Source organism: Camellia sinensis, chromosome 5 (assembly GCF_055761805.1).
Source record: "Camellia sinensis isolate YWXY chromosome 5, ASM5576180v1, whole genome shotgun sequence".
Lineage (NCBI taxonomy): Eukaryota > Viridiplantae > Streptophyta > Magnoliopsida > Ericales > Theaceae > Camellia > Camellia sinensis.
This window is the reverse complement of record NC_138965.1, coordinates 131,108,024-131,126,555: the sequence shown is the minus strand read 5'-3', so window position 1 is coordinate 131,126,555 and position 18,532 is coordinate 131,108,024. Positions and strand designations below refer to the sequence as shown.

The 18,532-nt window shown below is 33.8% G+C and overlaps 1 protein-coding gene across 4 annotated transcripts; it reads left to right on the top strand.

Moving 5' to 3' along the window:
- The first annotated feature begins 4,748 nt into the window (after window positions 1-4,748).
- On the top strand, window positions 4,749-7,680 carry LOC114309361 (protein BPS1, chloroplastic). 4 transcript variants are annotated; one of them, XM_082869797.1, is made up of 2 exons: window positions 4,749-4,924; window positions 6,309-7,680. In XM_082869797.1, the coding sequence occupies exons 1-2, from the start codon at window positions 4,752-4,754 to the stop codon at window positions 7,381-7,383; spliced, it is 1,248 nt and encodes a 415-aa protein (XP_082725923.1). In that variant the 5' UTR covers window positions 4,749-4,751; the 3' UTR covers window positions 7,384-7,680. The 4 variants fall into 4 exon arrangements, with proteins under 4 accessions (XP_082725923.1, XP_082725926.1, XP_082725924.1 ...); XM_082869800.1 differs by having other exon boundaries at window positions 4,786-4,969; XM_082869798.1 differs by having other exon boundaries at window positions 4,786-5,061.
- The last annotated feature ends 10,852 nt before the right edge of the window (window positions 7,681-18,532 follow it).

The window sequence follows — 18,532 nt, the reverse complement described above, 5'->3', positions numbered from 1 at the left end:
ACATAGACTTAACATAACCATGAGCATGCATGTGACAATTCTCCATAGAATCAACTCAAAATTCAACAATATAGGCATGCATGCATGGAATGAGCTCTTAATTCAACAACTTGAGCTAGTTCTAGGCTTAGATCACTAAGAACACAAGAACCATGGATGAACATTCATAAACATAACAACAAAAGGTTGAATTTCCTTACTTAAGTCTTGAATTAGAGGTATGGAGGCTCAATGTTGCAAGAAATCCTTTAATCTTCCTAATTTCCAAGAAATTCTCTCAAGAACAAATCAATTCTCTCCCTCTCTCTCTTGGTCGGTTGAGACAAGGAAAGGCTGATGAAAATGTTTTGTATAGAGTGTAATAAGGCTCAACAATAGTCCAAGTAGTAGGCCACTAGGTGGCACCAATGTAAATAAGGCCAACTATGCAATTTATCAATATTTAATCTAATTTAATCATACCTAACCAGTTTTCAGATAAATATGCCATAAAATCCTATTAATTCTAAGGATCACAAATCATCAATCAATTTCAGATTCGGTCGCCGATAAGGCCTTCAATTCGCAATTTAAACATAAAAACACGAACAGATCAATTAACAATCAACAGATAGCAAATGCATTTAAACAGATACAGTCAATCAATCAGTTTCAGATTTCAGTCAGTCAGTTCAGTATTTCAATCAGTTCAATTACTTCAGTTATCAATCACAATTAGTCTCAGTTTAGCAGTAATTGGTAGTTATCGGTAAACAGTGACGAGGGTTGTTACAGAAACACGTCTCAATCCTTGGTCGCCGATACCCTTGATCTCAACATGATAGGGCGTGAAGTATTCATTCGTTTTGTTGCATTCATTTACATTGATTGGCAAACTTGGTGCCTTTGGCCATCGTGCATCGAGATGCATGATTGTTGGCCCGAGGACCAAGGGCCACACTCCCTTGAGTTTATAACATGATAGGGAGTGTGGCCATGCATACATTGCTTTGAAATTTCTTTGCCATGCACTGTCTGTCCACTGCTGCAGCAAAAACAGGATTCTACAGGAATAAATGGCCGGCCGGCCGGCCACTTTCAGTGCCGACCGACCATCAGAGTTCAGCCGGTGACCTAATTTATGGTCTATGATCACATTTACATGATTGGTGGTGCTTTTCATTGGCTAGTGGCATTCCAAAATGATCAGGGAATGGTTCAGAGGTGCCTTAAGAATTTTCACATCTCTCAGAGGTGGAGAACAGTGCAAACAGAGGCAACAGTGGCATGGTAACGGGTTTCCGAGCAAGGCAAATCGAGCATGTATCATCAACGCATTCCGAGGCAGAGTTGCGGCGGTCTCTTTAGTTTCATATTTAGGCTATTTTTGTAATTAATTTGTTAATTAATTAGAAGTTTTGTAATAATTAATTAGCTAGGATAGTTGATTAATTATTTGGCCTGTATTATTCTTTCGGACCCTCCGAGCGAGGGCAATTGTGTAATAAGTGTGCGTGAGTGTGTGTATGTCTTCCAACCCCCACTTCTTTCTCCCTTTTATTTACCTGCTTTCAATGGTTAGTATTAGGGCATATTTAAATTAGCATATCTTATGCTATGTATGCGTGCATTCATTTATCTGTATTACATGCACCGGGCTCGGTACATCATACTAACTGCATGGTATTTCAATTCCAAGTTGAATACATGTTATCTGTTGCATTTCATATGCCATGTTTAGAAAAGCCGAGCCTATCTAGGTTGCATTTTTGCATGTGTTGCATTAAGCATTTCATCATAGTTAGGATTCATACATGTTCACTAACTAGTTTCTGTTTTGGCTTGGAGTACTCGGTAAGTTTTTATGCTTTAGCATCCTTACATGCGTGTGAGTGTTGCCATGATAGCATGCCTTACCATGAGGTTATGTGCTTATGTGATATAACTGCCTGAGTGCTTGTGGGTGAATGTTGGGTTATTTGAATTGGAACAATGCATTGAATGCGAGTTTTAAGCCCACTTGAAAGTGACAAAACTGCATTTTCTAAGCCCACTCGAGGGTGGCAAAATTTGCATTTTAGCCTACTTGCAAGTAGCAAACCGTTTTCAAAACAAACATGAAATGTTTTGTTCCAATTCAGGCGATCCAGTCTATACTTGTATGCTGTGCGCATCACATAGTAAATCTAGGCTAATAATCGGAATAGGAACGCATAATGTTTTCAAAACTCGATATCATTGTTAGTAGAGGCCGATCTACGGATCGGGCGAGCGGGGGTGCTCATAGCTGACCTTCCCCAATCGTACCAAAGTTCCCGAGCCGAGGCAACTTTGGTGATGATGGACACGTGGCCTTAGGCAACGAGTCAGGGTTTCCTAAATTCCCCCAAAATAAAATATTTAGGTGGCGACTCTGTATCTGGCAAAGCAGTCCATATTTGACACTTCTTTCTAAAAATCTATTTTTCAAAACGATTTGCCGAATTTGGACTCTTTGGTGATTTATCAATCTCACATCGCACATTATGAGATCAGATTAAGAACCGTGACAATTTGAGTCCGAACTGTAGTGAGCCCCAAATGAACAAAACGGGCGATTCCCTCCCGGGACGTTCGGGGACGTCTACATTATGAGATTGCTGCTATAGCTCCATCCTCTCACCATTTGACTTTTGATAACCTGTCTTCAGACATCCAACACCAACAGTGTAAAGTCAACTTTCAAGCACTGGTTTGTTGTTGTGATATTGAATTTGTTAGAAATGGTTTTGGAAAATATGTCTGATTTTTTCTTAACTTTGGTCTATTTTTTAGATGAGACCTATATGTCAAAGTTGGTGGGTCAAAGTGGTAACGTGTTCTATGTCACATTGTGATTCACGTGGTATATTTGGTTGTTCAAAACCATTATCGGATGAATAGAAAATTGAAGCCCAAGTGAACTCCTTAGAAATGGAGTTTTTGGTGGAAATTCCTTAAGGTTTGAAGGAAGGCTTGTCCCACATTAGTTTGGTGAGAAAAAATTTGTGGGTTTATAAGGCATGAGTTTGTAATTTAGGGAGGGCCCCAAGGGGCACCCTAAGTTTGTAAAAGGGAGATGTTATGGGCAAATTGGGCTAGACCCATTGGACCCAAAAATAAACACACGCGCACCGCGTCCATCCATCCGTCCGGTTGGTCGGTTGGGCGGGTTAAGCTTGGGTGCAGGTGCGTAGTGAAAGGTGTGAGGTTGGGTTGGGCTTGTCCAGCCGAATACTTATTTTTTTGGGCAAAAAAATATTTGAATTCAATTTTATTTTTTGGTAAAATAATGTCCAGTTTAAATTTCAATTTTTTGAATTCAAATTTGTTACAACTCTTCAGAATTTTTCTGTACAGGTTCATATTTGTCCAAACAGATTCGAATCTGTCCAAATTCAAACCCGAGATAGTTTTTATCTGTTTGAAATTCAAATCAGATTTGTTGATCTGTCGGAACAGGTACCATACCTATTGGATTCAAACCTAACAGCCATCATTTTCATCTATAAATAGACTAGTCCTCACGTGGTTTTTTCACTCAGAAATAGTTCTTTATACTTAATTTGGAAACTTGGATCTATATGTCACCTATTTTTGTGGAAAATTTTCAACTAAGCGGATGGCCTGGTAGGCATTTGGCCGGACGTCCAGTTGGTCGTCGGGTAGATCGTCTGGGAGTTGTCCGGTGCCCAAAAACAACAGTCTTGAATAATAAAATGCTAAAATGTTCCAGACGTTTTCAATTTGGTGAAACATTTTTTATATTCTCGATTTAATACGTATTTGGTGAAACTATTAGAGTAAGAAAAGAAGCTACTTTTTATCAAATTTAAATTTGGTGATGAATTTAATATGCGGTTGGAGATGGCCAAAGGAGTTCCTCTCTCCCCTTTAGACTTATGAGAGTATTCACTTTTTTATTTTTTATTATTTTTATTTTAAATTTAAATTTAATATAAATTATACTCACTACTCTTAAGATTTGAATATATATAAAATTAAATTATTCTCTTCATGCAATAATGAAATTATTTTTTAATCATTAATTCGTTAATTATATCAATAAAAATATAATTTTTTTTTTATTTTTATTAAAATATATATTTATCTTTATTTATTTTAATTTCTGCTCATAATTTGCATTTGTTTAATCGGATTTATAAAAAAATCAGTATAATGATATTCAGGATATAAGACAATTTTTTTTTAAAAATTGAATGTAATTTATCTTTATTTATTTTTTATGAGAACAAAAATAGAAAAATAATTAGTATGTTTGGTTTCAATTTTCTAAATTTAATTTTTTAAAAATTAAATTTTTATTTTTCGTGTTTTTTTTTTTGTTTTTAGCAAATATTTTTAAAATTTTAGGCTTTTTTTAAACTTTTTTAGATGCATCTTATTTAGATATGTCTAAAAAGTAAAATATTTGTAAAAAATATTTTAAAAAATTAATAAATATACAAAAATATGAAAAATACACTGAATTTTAGTATTTTTTATATTTTTGATATTTGATGAATTTTTTTTTTAAATTTATGAAAATTATACGTTTTAAGTGTATTTATGTTAAATATATCTAAAATTTAAAAAAATTACTGAAAATATTAAAAAAATTTAGTAAAAAAAATAAAAAATAAAAAAGTAAAATTTTTTCGAAATATTTTCAAAAAATTGAAAACAAACCTAGGGAATACTAACGGCCTACAGTACAAGGACTGCCCATTAATGTAGTACCACGTGTCAGAGTTATGCATTATGTATTTGTTCAACGGTCACCAAATCACATTTCTTCTTCAGCTAAAAAACCCTTTGCGACGATTTCAAAGGAGCGGCACACAGAGAATCTTATCTTGATCTCTATCCACGCGTCATTTTGTGACTTTCTTCGAGGGTTCTGGAATCTCTGCGAATACCGATTCAGGTACTCTCGCTATCGTTAGGTTTTGTGGGAACATCAAGAATTAGGGTTTGTATTTCATTCTTGATTCTGTTTCTAAAAATCGGTACGTTTTTGAAATTTTGTTTCGGAGTTATTGATTCTGTCGATCTAGCGATTTGGTGAGTGTTTTTATATTTTGATTGCTTTATTTTTATTTTTTTTTGTTAATTAGTGTTAAATTTGTTGAGATTTATCTGATTATCTAGTGTTAGGTTTTGCGGAACAACGAGAGTTAGGGTTTGTGTTTCAATCTTGGTTTTTGATTCGAAGATCTAGCGATTTGGCGAGTGTTTTAATATGTTGATTGCTTTATTTTTTGAATTGTTGGTTAGTTAGTGTTTAATTCGTTGAGATTTATCTGATTATGTCTAGATCTGTGTCTATTGTGGTGATTTATGCATGTAATGTTTCAACAAGGTTATGAAGAAAATGCTTGAACTTTGATAAATAATTAAATATATATATATATATATGGGGGATGGTGCTTGTGTTCTTAAATTTGTTGAATATCGTCTGCACTTTGTTGATTGTATAGGAAATGAATTATTTGAGGTTTCTTATTCACTATTGTTTTTGTTTTGGAAAGAGGAACAATTCAACTTGACTCAAATTTATTTGGTTGTAAAGATTAGAATCCTTTAGTTTACTATGGTTTGTTAACAACTAGATAAAGGAGGGTTACAGGGACCATCCTAATGCTGAAAAAGTATGGTGTTAGATATTATGTGAGAGGCTAATACTAAACTAACCACATTTCATGTATATCTTAGTTTAGGATTTTAAGTGATGCCATGCGTTTTTCCTATTATTTGGCATGATGGCTCATGGCTGCATTGGACTCAATAATAACGAGTGGGTTATACTCAGAATTACCTAGAGAATGCAATAGGCCATTTCGTTTATGTGTGTAAACTAAACTAAACTAATATATGTATATATATTATAAAAATGATTTTGGAAGTTTGCTTTCCTAGAGTTTAGTCTAGATAGAAGGATTTTGGAATTGTTTTTTTATTGGAGATGCTGTATAGTATAGTTGCATTGCAATCATATTTTTTAATACAAATATGGCTGAGTATTTGAAGGTTGGGTAAAATCTTTTTGTTTTTGATAAGTAAAGGATTGTTATTTAAGGGGCACCGAGAATGTGCAATTCGTGTACAAAGGAAAACTACATCATATGTATATCAAACACCTATTCAAAGGGCTCTACAAAAACCAAAATTTGGTTCAAGGACGGATTAATCGCCCCTGAAAACCCACTAAAAAAATCACAATAATCGACTCTTCATCCTACAGATGTTTTTTCCCCCAACAAAAGCTTTTCTATTACGTTCTCTGACTTTCATTTTAAATTTCTCTGCAGATTATATATTGAAATGAGTCGTCCACAGGATCCACATCGAACTTTCTTCCCATTTGGTAATCCATTCAAAATGATGCTACCTAAGGGTTCCTATCTCTCTCCAAGGCTTCTTGAGTTGTTGAACAATTTTGAGGATGCTTTGGCAGAGAGATTTAGGAAACTTAAGCCAAAAGATAGGGAGGAAGTCCTGAGCTTATCATGGATGACATTGGCAATGGAGTTGCTTTGTCAAACTCATACTGACATAAAAAGCGTTATTACAAAGCTTGAACTCCCTGTATGTGATTGGGATGATAAATGGATTGATTTGTACTTGGACAATACCGTGAAGCTGCTTGATATTTGCATTGCTTTCAGTTCTGAGCTCTCACGGCTCAACCAGGGCCATGTCTTGCTTCACTGTGCCTTGCACAACTTGGGTGCCTCCCCTTCAAACCAGTTTGTAAAGGCTTGCTCTTCACTTGATGGCTGGAGGCAGCACATTAGTTCGAAGAATCGCAGACTTGAGAATTGTTTTGGCATCTTAGACAGTCTTACAGAGACACTTAACCAGCCTAAGGTAAAAAAGTCGGCCAAAGGGAAAGTCTTGATGCGAGCCATGTATGGAGTTAAGGTCGTAACCGTGTTTGTCTGTAGCATTTTTGCTGCTGCCTTCTCGGGTTCTGCAAATAAGCTAGTGGATTTACAGGTTCTGGAGTCCTGCTTGTGGGCAGAATCTTTTGTTGATGTGCAGACTTATGTAAATGGGGAGATTCGAAATATATTTTCTAGTGGAAGGGTTACAGTATTGAAAGAGCTTGAAGCAGTTGACACGAGTGTCAAGAAACTGTACCCCACAATACAGGATGGGGTGGGTCCAATTGAAGTAGAAGCCCTTCAAAATTGTACGTCGGATTTAGGGAAAAGGGCAGATATGCTTTCGCAAGGACTAGATCTTCTTGCGAAGCAAGTGGATGGCTTCTTCCAAATAGTTCTAACTGGACGCGATGCTTTACTTTGTAACCTTAGAGTGGATGGTGGTGTACCTGATCCGATGCGAGAGACGGACAATGTAGAAGGGCGAGTTGTGAGGTGAATCTGATGAAGGTAAATTCCCTCCTTGCATATACACCATACACATGGGTGGGGTTAGGTGTGTGCTCTTCTGTCTCCTGGTTGATGAAATTATTTGTAATGTGTTATATATAAATATATATTTGTGCATATATGCAATGTTAATTGTATAATAATAAAAGTTTGTAATGTTTGCAATGTTTGTAATGTTTGTAATGTTTGCAATGTTGAATTTGCATTTTAGTTTTGTATAATTTCTCCTCTTGTTCAACTTTGGTATTATATATATTTTAGTGGTCTTTTGCCTGATGCTGCCAAATTATTTCTGCCTTTTGAAAATCTGGTTGTTTAATTGTTTGTGTGCCTCATCAATAATGGTATTTTTTTGTGGATTTAGGAAGCTTCTTTTTCCATTTTTGCTCGGTTAAGCACCGGAAAATGCAGGCTCATGGTTTACCTCTGCTTCCTCTCTGGTAATCCATTCCACTCATGTAGGGCCTTGATTCGATAGCACATACTTTTAATGATGAGAATTTTCGGCATGACTTGTACAGGGAGTTAATTTGTTAAAATCGATTATTTTTTGACAGAAATGTGTATGATACGATCTAATAACATGAATATTAAGGTGGCGTTTGGTAATACTTACGTTTTTAATTTTCAGTTTATATATATAAAAATTTTAAAAATTCAAATAAAAATTTGTTTGGTAAATTTTTAATTTATAAATCAGTCTCAGTTTATAAATTTGGCTAAAAAATGAGTTTACGTTTTGAGTTTTTTTTTTTTTTTTTTACCACCCAACACTAGTTATCACCCGTTACTATTTTTTACCACCGTCTTCAACCACCGGCCACTACCACTCCCCACCCACTCGACACCACTGCCCACCCCCCGTCGCCACCACCCACTTGTCACACACCCGCCACTACAATCCACCCGCCCGCCACCACAACCTGCCACCTACCCGCCACCACCACTCACCACCCACCTGCCACCACAATCCATCACCAGCCACTACCTACCACCACCACCATCACCCACCATCCACCTGCCACCACCACCCGCCACTGTCACCCACCCACCCACCACCACCACCACCACCCGCCATCAACCACCCACCTGCCACCACCAGCCACCCACTTGTCATCACTTTCTACCACCGTCTTCTGCTGCCACCACCCGCCACTTGCCATCACTTTCCACCATCGTCTTCTGCCGCCACAATCCACTCACCCACCCGCCACTTGCCATCACTTTCTACCTGTCACCATTTTCTACCACCACAACCCGTCATCATTTTCCACCACCGTCTTCTGCCGCCACCACTCGTCACCACCCTCCACCACTTGCCATTTCTCACACTTTTTTATATTTTAATTTTTTTTAAACATTTTGTCTAAACCAAACGTGTTTGTAGTTTATGTTTTTCTAAAAATAAACAAAAATCAGTTTATAAAATTTTTATAAATATAAACTGAAAACGTAAACGTTATCAAACAGGCCCAACAATTTAAGTTTGTGCCGAATTTGCATAACACAAAGTTGACATGTATGACTCATTTAATGAAGAATTAGTTAGATATTTTAATATTATTTTTGCTAATAGCTGCTATGATATTTTTGAATCTCTTACGCTGTGTTTGGTTGGAATTTTTTTGGAAGAGATTTGGAAAGAGAAATGGGAAAGAGAAAATTTAGGTGAAATATGAATAAAATATATTTATATTTTATTTAGTTTTACAATTTTTTTTCTTTCCTTTTTTCAAATTCTTTTTCAAATTCCCTAACCAAATATAGCGTTATGTAACTCTATCCAACTTATTAAAAAGCATGTAAAATAATATTTTAAAGCTAATATAAGATATGTTTTTATTTTTAATTGAAGATAATGTAGTTTTGTTTATTATTTAAGTTAATCTAGTAAAAAATAAAATAAAATAGTAATGACATATAGTTGTTGTAAATAAAGAAAATAAAATTGAGTTGAAATCAAATATTGTTGTGAAAACTTTTATTCAGTAGAGATCAGTTTCATGAAATTTAACTTATGAAGAAAAAATAGCAAATTATATTTTACCTCTTAAACTATTGTCTCATATCATTTATCCCGTTGAACTAAAAATTGTAATATTTAACCCCTTCTTTTATTAATTATTTTCAATTCAGATCTTAATGACGAAAATACCCCTGTAATTATAAGAGTAAATCAGACATTACTCTCTTAAATTATCACTCAATGTCACTCTACTCCTTCAACTAAAAAATGTTTGATTTTTAATTTAAAACACAAATTTTAAGGTTTAGTGTATTAAAAATAAAAAGAAATATGTAGCACATCCAACCCCAAAACCAAATGATGTCCTTCTAAGACTGAGATAAAACAAATGAAGTCATTCCAAGAATAGATAAAACAAACAAAATAACATAACGAAATCCTTCACAACCCAAGTCACATCCATATCGGTCCTTTTTTGTGCTTACATCACGAAATCATTGAGTAATTTACGAGAGAAAAAGAAGTTGAATATAAGTAGTATTTTTTTTTTTAAACTTTTCTTTTTCTTTTTTGAAAATTTTAAAATATATAATATTATATATTCTCTCTCTACACGTCATTTTCTTAGTTCACACCTTAATTTACATCATTAATTTTTAAATATTACCAAGATATTCTCATCTTCTTCAACTTTCAAGCCCTAACTCTAATCACTATTGACTACCACCACTTGCGTTGTTACCCTTTTACCAATCCCCTTTCCAACTATGACACATCCTGAAACCCTAGAAGAAGAATAAAAAGAAGGTTGTGAAGGGATGGTGAAAAGGAGGATAAGGAAAGGGATAGGAAGGGAAGTGGAGCCAGTAGAAGTGGAAGCATGGAAGAGGACGATAGCTATAAAGAGAGGGGATTGGGGAAGGGTAGAGGAGGAAAAAGAAGTTGTAGCAATAGCGGTGGCCAGTGGTGCTTTAGTGAGAGATGATGGTATGTATTGAGAGATTAAATTTTAAAATTTTATTAAAAAATTAATTATTTATTTGAGAAACAAAATTATAATTAAAATAAAAAAATAATAGTATGTTGTGAGAAGCACCCTTTCCCTTTCCCATGTACGTCGTGTGTGAATGGTCGGTTTGTGATGGGCTTAATTTTGGGTTTATTTTGATGATTTAAACTGTGCAATATGTAAAGTTTATTGAGTATATCGTTTTTGTAAAAAATCACGTCGATTGGATATCGATAGCCATTTAATTAGATTGCATTTGTTTTAATGGCAATTATGATTTTAAACATAAATTACAGACACAAATGTAAGGTAATCAAGTGACTATCGATATTTGATTAACAAGATTTCTTAAAGAATGATATATTCGACGAACTTTATACATTGAACGATTTGAATTATTAAGCTAATCCCAAAGGTAGGTCCATCATGGCTTAACAGTTACCATCCAATTCGTTTCTGAATTATAGAAGGGCCGGCCCCGGCCTAAGGCCTGGGCCTTAGCCCCAAAATTTTGACCTCAAAATAGGGTTCTCAAATTTGGTAAAATATTATAGGCTCAATGTTTTTTTTTTTTGATTTTAGGATCAATTTAAAGGGCCTCAAAATATTTATTGGGTCCATGTATAGTTTAGCCCACACTTATTTATAAGTGTAGTTTTTTTGTTTATATTTATTAAAATGAAAAAAATATATATATAAAAAAATGTTTGGGCTCAAGAAAAACAATACATACAATATATGGGCCTTATTTTATATTTTTTTTAACCTTCTTTATCTATTAGATTTTAGTAGAATAAATAATTTTGCCCAAATTTTTTTACGTAGGTCTTTATCAGTTTTAATTGAATAATTTTTTTCTAATTTTTTTGTCATAATTTTGTTTCATTAAATTATTTTATTTATAATTTTAATGATTATATGTGCAAGTAAATTTTTTTGTAACTACAAATAAATAAAAAAATTATAACTTATTATTTATTTATGAAATTTTTTTTTTAATGTAAAAAGAATTCCCATTTCCAAAGTTCACCTTAGGCCGGCCTGGCTAAACCCTATTCAAAAGTTCACATTGATGTGCAATTGCAAATTCCATGGCCATGCGCAAACTCTCAAATCAGGTGATTTCAATTTTCAACATCATGCATGACCTTCACGGGTTCTCGGGCATTATCCTCGTGATTGACTCAATTTAGGATTCACTTTTTTAAAAAATTAATTTTTAAAAAAAAATTTTATTAAATTTTTTAAATATTTTAAATAATTTTTAGATACACTTAATATAAATATACTTAAAAAATATTGTGAATTTTTTTTTTATTTTAAAAATGCACTAAATATAAAAATATATAAAAAAATACGAGAATTCAGTACATTTTTATATTCTTATGTATTTATTGATTTTTAAAAATATTTTACCTTTTTAGATACATCTAAGTAAAGTGCATTTAAAAAAGTAAAAAAATTACTTAAAATTTTAAAAATATTCACTAAAAAAAAAATGAAAAATAAAAAACTCAATTTAAAAAAAAATTGAATTTAGAAAATTAAAACCAAACATAGTGAATGGACCCCTTTATGATTGGAGAGAAATTACAATTTAGTGTATATATATTTTAAAATTTAAATTAGTAATAAATTTTTAAAAATTAATGATAAAAGTCTTGAATTTTTTTTTATGAATTTGTAATTATTAAAGAGATCACTAAATTGTAATTTTTCTTGACACCTCAAATGATACAATAAAATTGTAGAGATAGTTGGATGTTCATACAATTTATATGCAGTGTGAATAAAATTGAGAATAATGTTAGAATGAAAATATTTATAAACGTTGCATTATGTCTTGTTACGTTATTTGTGAGGATTGTATTGTAGGGAGGGCCGGTCCTCGCCAAGGCTAAGGTGTTTGCCTAAGCTTTTAAATTTTGGCCTAAAAAAGGTCCTAAATTAATTAGTTTTATATTATATTAAAAAGTTCAAAGTTTATTTATTTATTTATTTTGAGGCCCAATCTAAAAGACTTCCAAAAAAAAAATCTGTTAGGCCAAATTAAAAAAAAAATATAATCATTATTATGCCCTATTAAAATTTTATATAATTAGTTCAAACTAATATATATGATATAAGATGGGAGATTCTATTTACACCTAAAAAATCAATAATAAGTACATCCAATTTCTACGTATATTTTATTTAATTATTTAAAATTTTATTTTACTCTCATTACACTTTATTATTTTTTTCAAATTACCCTCAAAGTAAACCCAAATAATAAATAATAAACAAACTAAAAAAATTAAATTATTTCAAAACTTTTTAATACAGAAAATAATTATTAAATACAGAAAAAAACCAAACTTATAAACATATAAGTATTATAAATATAGAAAATACCAAACTTTTACATAAGCATTATAAAACTTTTCAATACAGAAAAAAATAAACTTTTATATTATAAATTATCCACAAGAATACTCGTGGAAAAGTAAAAATCAAACTTATAAGCACATAAGCATCAGATATTAATAAGAAAGAGTAGTTCTTAAATAATGTACTATTTAAATGATAAAATAAGAATAACTCCAAAAATATGTTATTGTTAATCTAGCTATTAGGCCATTTAATTTTTGTCAAAAAAATGATATAGAAGATAATTGATGGTGCTTTATAAAAATTGTGAAACCCCTTTATATGAATACTTACCTCGTTTTTGATGGATTATTTCAAAAAACTATTTTGATTATTATTCTCATTCATTATTTGATTTTGTTCAAACTTTCTTCTAGGGTTTAGGGTTTCAAAATAATAAAAAAACAATGATGTTGATGATAATGATGAGTTTTGGTAGGGTGGATTAGAGTTTTGGAGGGAGAATGAAGAATAATAATAATAATAATAATAATAATAATAATAAGAAATAACTTTGATATCTTGGGGAAGAAGATACAAAGATTTGAATAGGAATAACTAATTAAGGTGTATCATGCGGAAAAAAAAATTATTTTAGGGTTTAATATGTGTTGTCCTTATCCGTAAATTCATATTAGGATATAACAAGAATTAAAATTGGGCATACTGAGACATATTTTTAGTTCAAATAGAATCCCCCATATAAGAACATCTCCAACCCAACACCAAATGTTTTATTAAATTTAAATTTGATGAAAAAAACCCACATTTTGCTGCTCTAACCCAGTACCAAATGTTTCATCAAATGTAGAATTTCTCAAATCTTTCATCAAATTGAGAATGGATGTGTCTTTTATCAAATCAATATTCATAGCCTTTGGAACTACAGGTCATTTTCACCACTAGACGACCGACCGATTGTCCCTTTGAATGACTACCTCCTTGCAAAAATTTGTAATAAAATTATATTGGCCGATTGACTGGCCGAACATACGCTCGGTCGTCCACCCAGTCAACCGGTGTTTTGATGAAAGTTCAAAATTTTTCGTTGGAGCATGTGATATCAAATATAGTTTTTACTCAAATTTGGTGAAAAAAAAGATATAATGTTGGAGATGCTCCAATGAGTCTAAATAGAGTCTAATGTCAAGATTTTAATAGAATAAATTATTTTATCTTAATTTTTTTACCCTATCTTTTTATTATATTTTAATTGAATAATTTTATCCTAATTTCTTTTCCTTAATTTTGTTTGCCCTAATTTTTTTGCCATCTCTTTATCATAATTTAATTGAATAATTTTGTCTTAGTTTTTTTTCCTAATTTTTTTCAATAGTTCGTGTTTTGTTATCAAATAATTAGTGGATTGTGATTTGTGTGAATTATGAGTGTTATCAAATATCATATTACAATAACATAATCATTTCGTTTATTAGATATAAGTGAATTATGTTGTTTGTATTGATTATCCCTATTTTATATTTTTTGAATGTTTATAATGAGTTTTTCGTATCTTAATATATGAAAATAAATTTTAATGATAATATATGTAAGGAAATTTTTTACGGCTACAAAATAATAAAAATATTATTGATAATTTATTATTTTATCCATAATTTTTTTTTATAAAAAATATAGGTACAAACGCGCCACTTTCAAAGTCCGCCTAAGGTGTCATGAATCTCAGGCCGGCACTGATTGTAGGTGAGGTTAATCAACTAGCACTTCTTTTTTGCAGATACTCAACAAACCCAGCAACGTTGAGATCCTGCAACTTCCTGTCAGCAAGGATTGCGGACGCTTTTTTCACCTGAGCCCTCATTTCGTCTCCTTCCTTAAAAACTTTTCTCAGACACACAGCTATGTCATTCCCACTAAACAAACCATTTTCACCTCTCTCCACTTCAATGGCCAAACCTTTCTCCACCAACAACCTCGCATTCAATCACGAATGGCAACACAACCATACAAAGCCGGTATTCACGTGTCCTTCATCTCAACCCCCAAAAGTATTCTAAGGCTTCCCAAACTCCCTCCCCATTTGTCACCACTCGTCACCTTTGTTTTGCTTCCGTTACTGGCAGAGTTGTGTTGCCAATCGTGATTGATCAGCCATCAAATGCGAGGTTGTTGGTGGAGAAAGGTTTGGCGATTGAAGTGGAGAGAGGTGAAGATGGGTCCTTTAGTGGGAATGAATGACATAGCTCCGTGTCTGACAAAAGCTATGGCTTCCAAGGAAGAAGACGAAATGAGGACTCACGTAGAGAGAACTGCTGCGATTTTCAGGGATCGAAAGCTGCATGATCAGTATGTTGAGTATCTCAAAAATGGTAAGTGAGATTTGGGTCTTTAAAGGTAAATAAATGAACAAGACGAAATGAGGACTCACGTAGAGAAAGCTGCTGCGATTTTCAGGGATCGAAAACTGCATGATCAGTATGTTGTTGAGTTTGTTGAGAGTCTCAAAAATGGTAAGTGAGATTTGGGTGTTTAAAGGCAAATAAATGAACTGTTAGTTTGTGTGGAACGAATGATGTTGGTAATAAGAAAAACAATTCTAACATAGTTTTTCTTCTATTTTCAGATGAAAAATCTTGGTCTCCAAAATTTCAATTATACTGTGATCTCAACATAAATTAAAATTGTTGATTGAATAATAATTACTTCGTTTTGTTCTAACTTTTTAAAAAATTGATTTTTTTTTTGTTTTTTTATTCTATTATTTTTAGTCAAAATTTTTCCTTTTTAAAGATTTTTTTATATTATTTTTAAATACACCTACTTGACTTACATACACTTAAAAAATATAATATTTATATAAAAAAAATATTTAAAAAATTCATCAAATATAAAAAATACAAAAATTTAGTATGTTTAGGAAAAAATTATTCAATATTTCCAGAGTACCATGTGTCAGTACTCTTTAACCAATTATCATTCAATATGCCCCTATCATATTCCCTAATCACCCAACACAATACTTCACTTACCTACCATCTCTACCAATTATAATGATATGGAATATCACGTGTCTATACTCCGAGATTATTGAATAATTACTCATGTTTAGGTACATTTTTTTTTTTGATTCATATGTTTAGGTACATTTAAAGTTACGTGTATTTAAAAAATAAAAAATTTATTTAAAATATTAAAAAAATTAACTGAAAACAAAAAAAACATGAATAATGTGTTGTTGCCCCCTCTTCTCATCATTGCAGCCCCTCCCAACTCCACCACCCAACTTTACCACATCTTGAAACCCTAGAAGAAGAATAAGAAGAAGGCTGTGAAAGGGCGTGAGGGAGAGAATGAGTCGGATGAGGAGGAAAGGAGGCCGGGCTGAAGAAGAGCCGACAGTGGTGGTGAAGGTAGTTAGGAAGAGGATAGTTGTAAAGAGAGCTGGTTGTGGAGCGGTAGAGAAGGAAGTCAGTCGTAGCGGTGGCTATTAGTGTTTATTGAGAGATGGTGATATTAAATTTTAAAAATTTTATTTTTGTTTCGGAAACAAAAATGTAATTAAAAAATTAAAAAAATAATATGTCTGTATTAAGAAAATGTGTGAGAAGCTCGGGTAATTATTCAGTAATTTCGGAATATAAATACGTTTGTACGGGAAAGAAATAATTCTCCTCGTATAATTCTGTTGACTAAGTCCACGCTCCTCCGTACGACGTCGCTTTGTCACCTGAAAATACAAACGTGAGCTAGCCGGCGGGTGTGTGCCGGAAACCTCTCCGATGCCTAAGTCAGAAAACTTGACAAATAGACAAAGCTCAATGTATTCAGGAAGCAAAATTGTATGTTGTGTTATGTTACCTCCTCCAAGGTGATGCTTGTGAGCTTTTATAGGTTTCGAGTGACACAATTCTAGTAGGACTTTTATTCCTCCATGCAGAGTCCTCCTAGGATTCATACTCTAAAAGGATAATTATCCTTTTACACCCCCCCACTGCTTAAACCAAGTGGGATGGTTTTTACCACGGCCGAACAACTATTTGACCGAAGTAAAACTGGCTATGCTGAGCCACAAAGTAGGCCGAACTATCCTTAGTTCGGCCCTTCCTTTTACTACTCCTTATCTCGGTTTTCTCCTGTTCAACCCATGGTATGTTTGGACCGAGCTACCGAGTAGTAAGGTTCTAACCGATCTATCCAGTATACGTCATGACCGGACTAACTCGGAGACCAGACTCACTCCGAGTTGTCCAGACCGAAGTAGTTTTACAATTCCTGAGCCGAAGTAACTTTATCCCTTTTTGGCCGGAGTAACTTTATCTCTCTTGGGCCGGAGTAACTTCTCGGCCCTTTTTACCCAGTCCTTCGTACTTTGGGCCATAAAGTCCATCTCATAGCTCGGCCCAATTTTCACCAAAAATTACTTTCTCAATTGCCCCTTAATTCCATTTGCACAACATGATTGGGATTACCTGGTGACCAGCCGGGCTAACTTTTTCAAGCCTTCCAAGCTGGGCTAAAAAAACCCGTTAACCTTTCCAGCCGAGCTTACTTTACTCCGGGTTCCGTTTGTCCGGTCAAAACGTCTCTTCAATCACTGTGACTGTAACGCTTCACTTTCCATTGACACGTGGCATGCTCTGATACGCTGTGGGCAGCTGTCACGCTGCCCTCGTACAACGAAAAATTTTAACAGTTCCCGTTTTTTTTTTTTGCCTTTCGTCTTTTTCACAAAACACCCCTTTCACTTTTGAATCACTCACCTTCTCTATTCATCTTCTTCTCTCTTCGTGCCTCTGTTTCTCCAGCCTCTGAGTCCCCCGAGCTCGTGTTTTTTGCTGGTGCTGTTGCTCCCATCCTTCAGCTTCACCTTCTCCTGGTAAGCTTCAGAAAACCTGTTTTGTTTTTCTTCTTTCTGCTTTCTATGTTTTTGCGAAACATGCTTGTAGACGCGCCCGCGTGGGGCCCCGCTACAGTTCGGACTCGATTTGTGTCACGGTTCTAAGTCTGAACCAAAGAGTCCAAATCTGGCAAATCATTTTGAGAAACAGATTTTTTTGAAAAGAAGTGCCAAACATGGACTGCTTTGCCAGATACAGAGTCGCCACCTAAATATTTTAAAATGGAGAAATTTAGGAAACCCTGACTCGGTGCCGAAGGCCACATGTCCGTCATCACCGGAGTTGTCTCAGCTCGGGAGCTAGGGTACGATTGGGGAAGGTCAGCTATGAGCACCCCTTCTCGCCTGGTCCGAAGACCGGCCTCTACTAATCATGATATCCGTTTTTGAAAACTTTGTGTGTTCTTATTCCGGTTATTAGCCTAGAATTACTATGTTATGCGCACAGCAAACAAGTATAGACTAGATTGCCTAATTTGGAAACAAGCATTGCATATCCGTTTGTTTTGAAAAAGCGCTTTGGAATTTACTACTCGCAAGTAGGCTAAAACACGAATTTCGACGAGTTTTTCCAATTCAGGCAGTCCAACCTTCACCCACAGGCATTTAAACAGTTTATCATATAAGCATTTAGCCGCATGGCAAGCATACTGTCATGGCAACACTCACACGCATGTGGGATGCTAAAGCATAAATACTTACATCGTACTCCGTGCCAAAACAATAAACTGGTTAGCAAACATGCATGTCCTAGTTCATGTTAAAAATGGCTAATACATCGCATGCAAAAATGCAATCTAGACAGGCTCGGCTAACCTAAACATGGCATGCAAAATGCGATCAACTATCACATATTCAATTTTGAATTGAAGTACAAATGCAGTTAGCGTGATGTA

What these genes read in the sequence shown, in the direction of transcription:
- LOC114309361 (XM_082869797.1), top strand. Translation starts at nt 4,752, where the DNA reads ATGCATTATGTATTTGTTCAACGGTCACCAAATCACATTTCTTCTTCA. An exon ending in CTCTGCGAATACCGATTCAG is followed by an intron (nt 4,925 to 6,308) that starts GTACTCTCGCTA and finishes ATTTCTCTGCAG; the next exon opens with ATTATATATTGAAATGAGTC.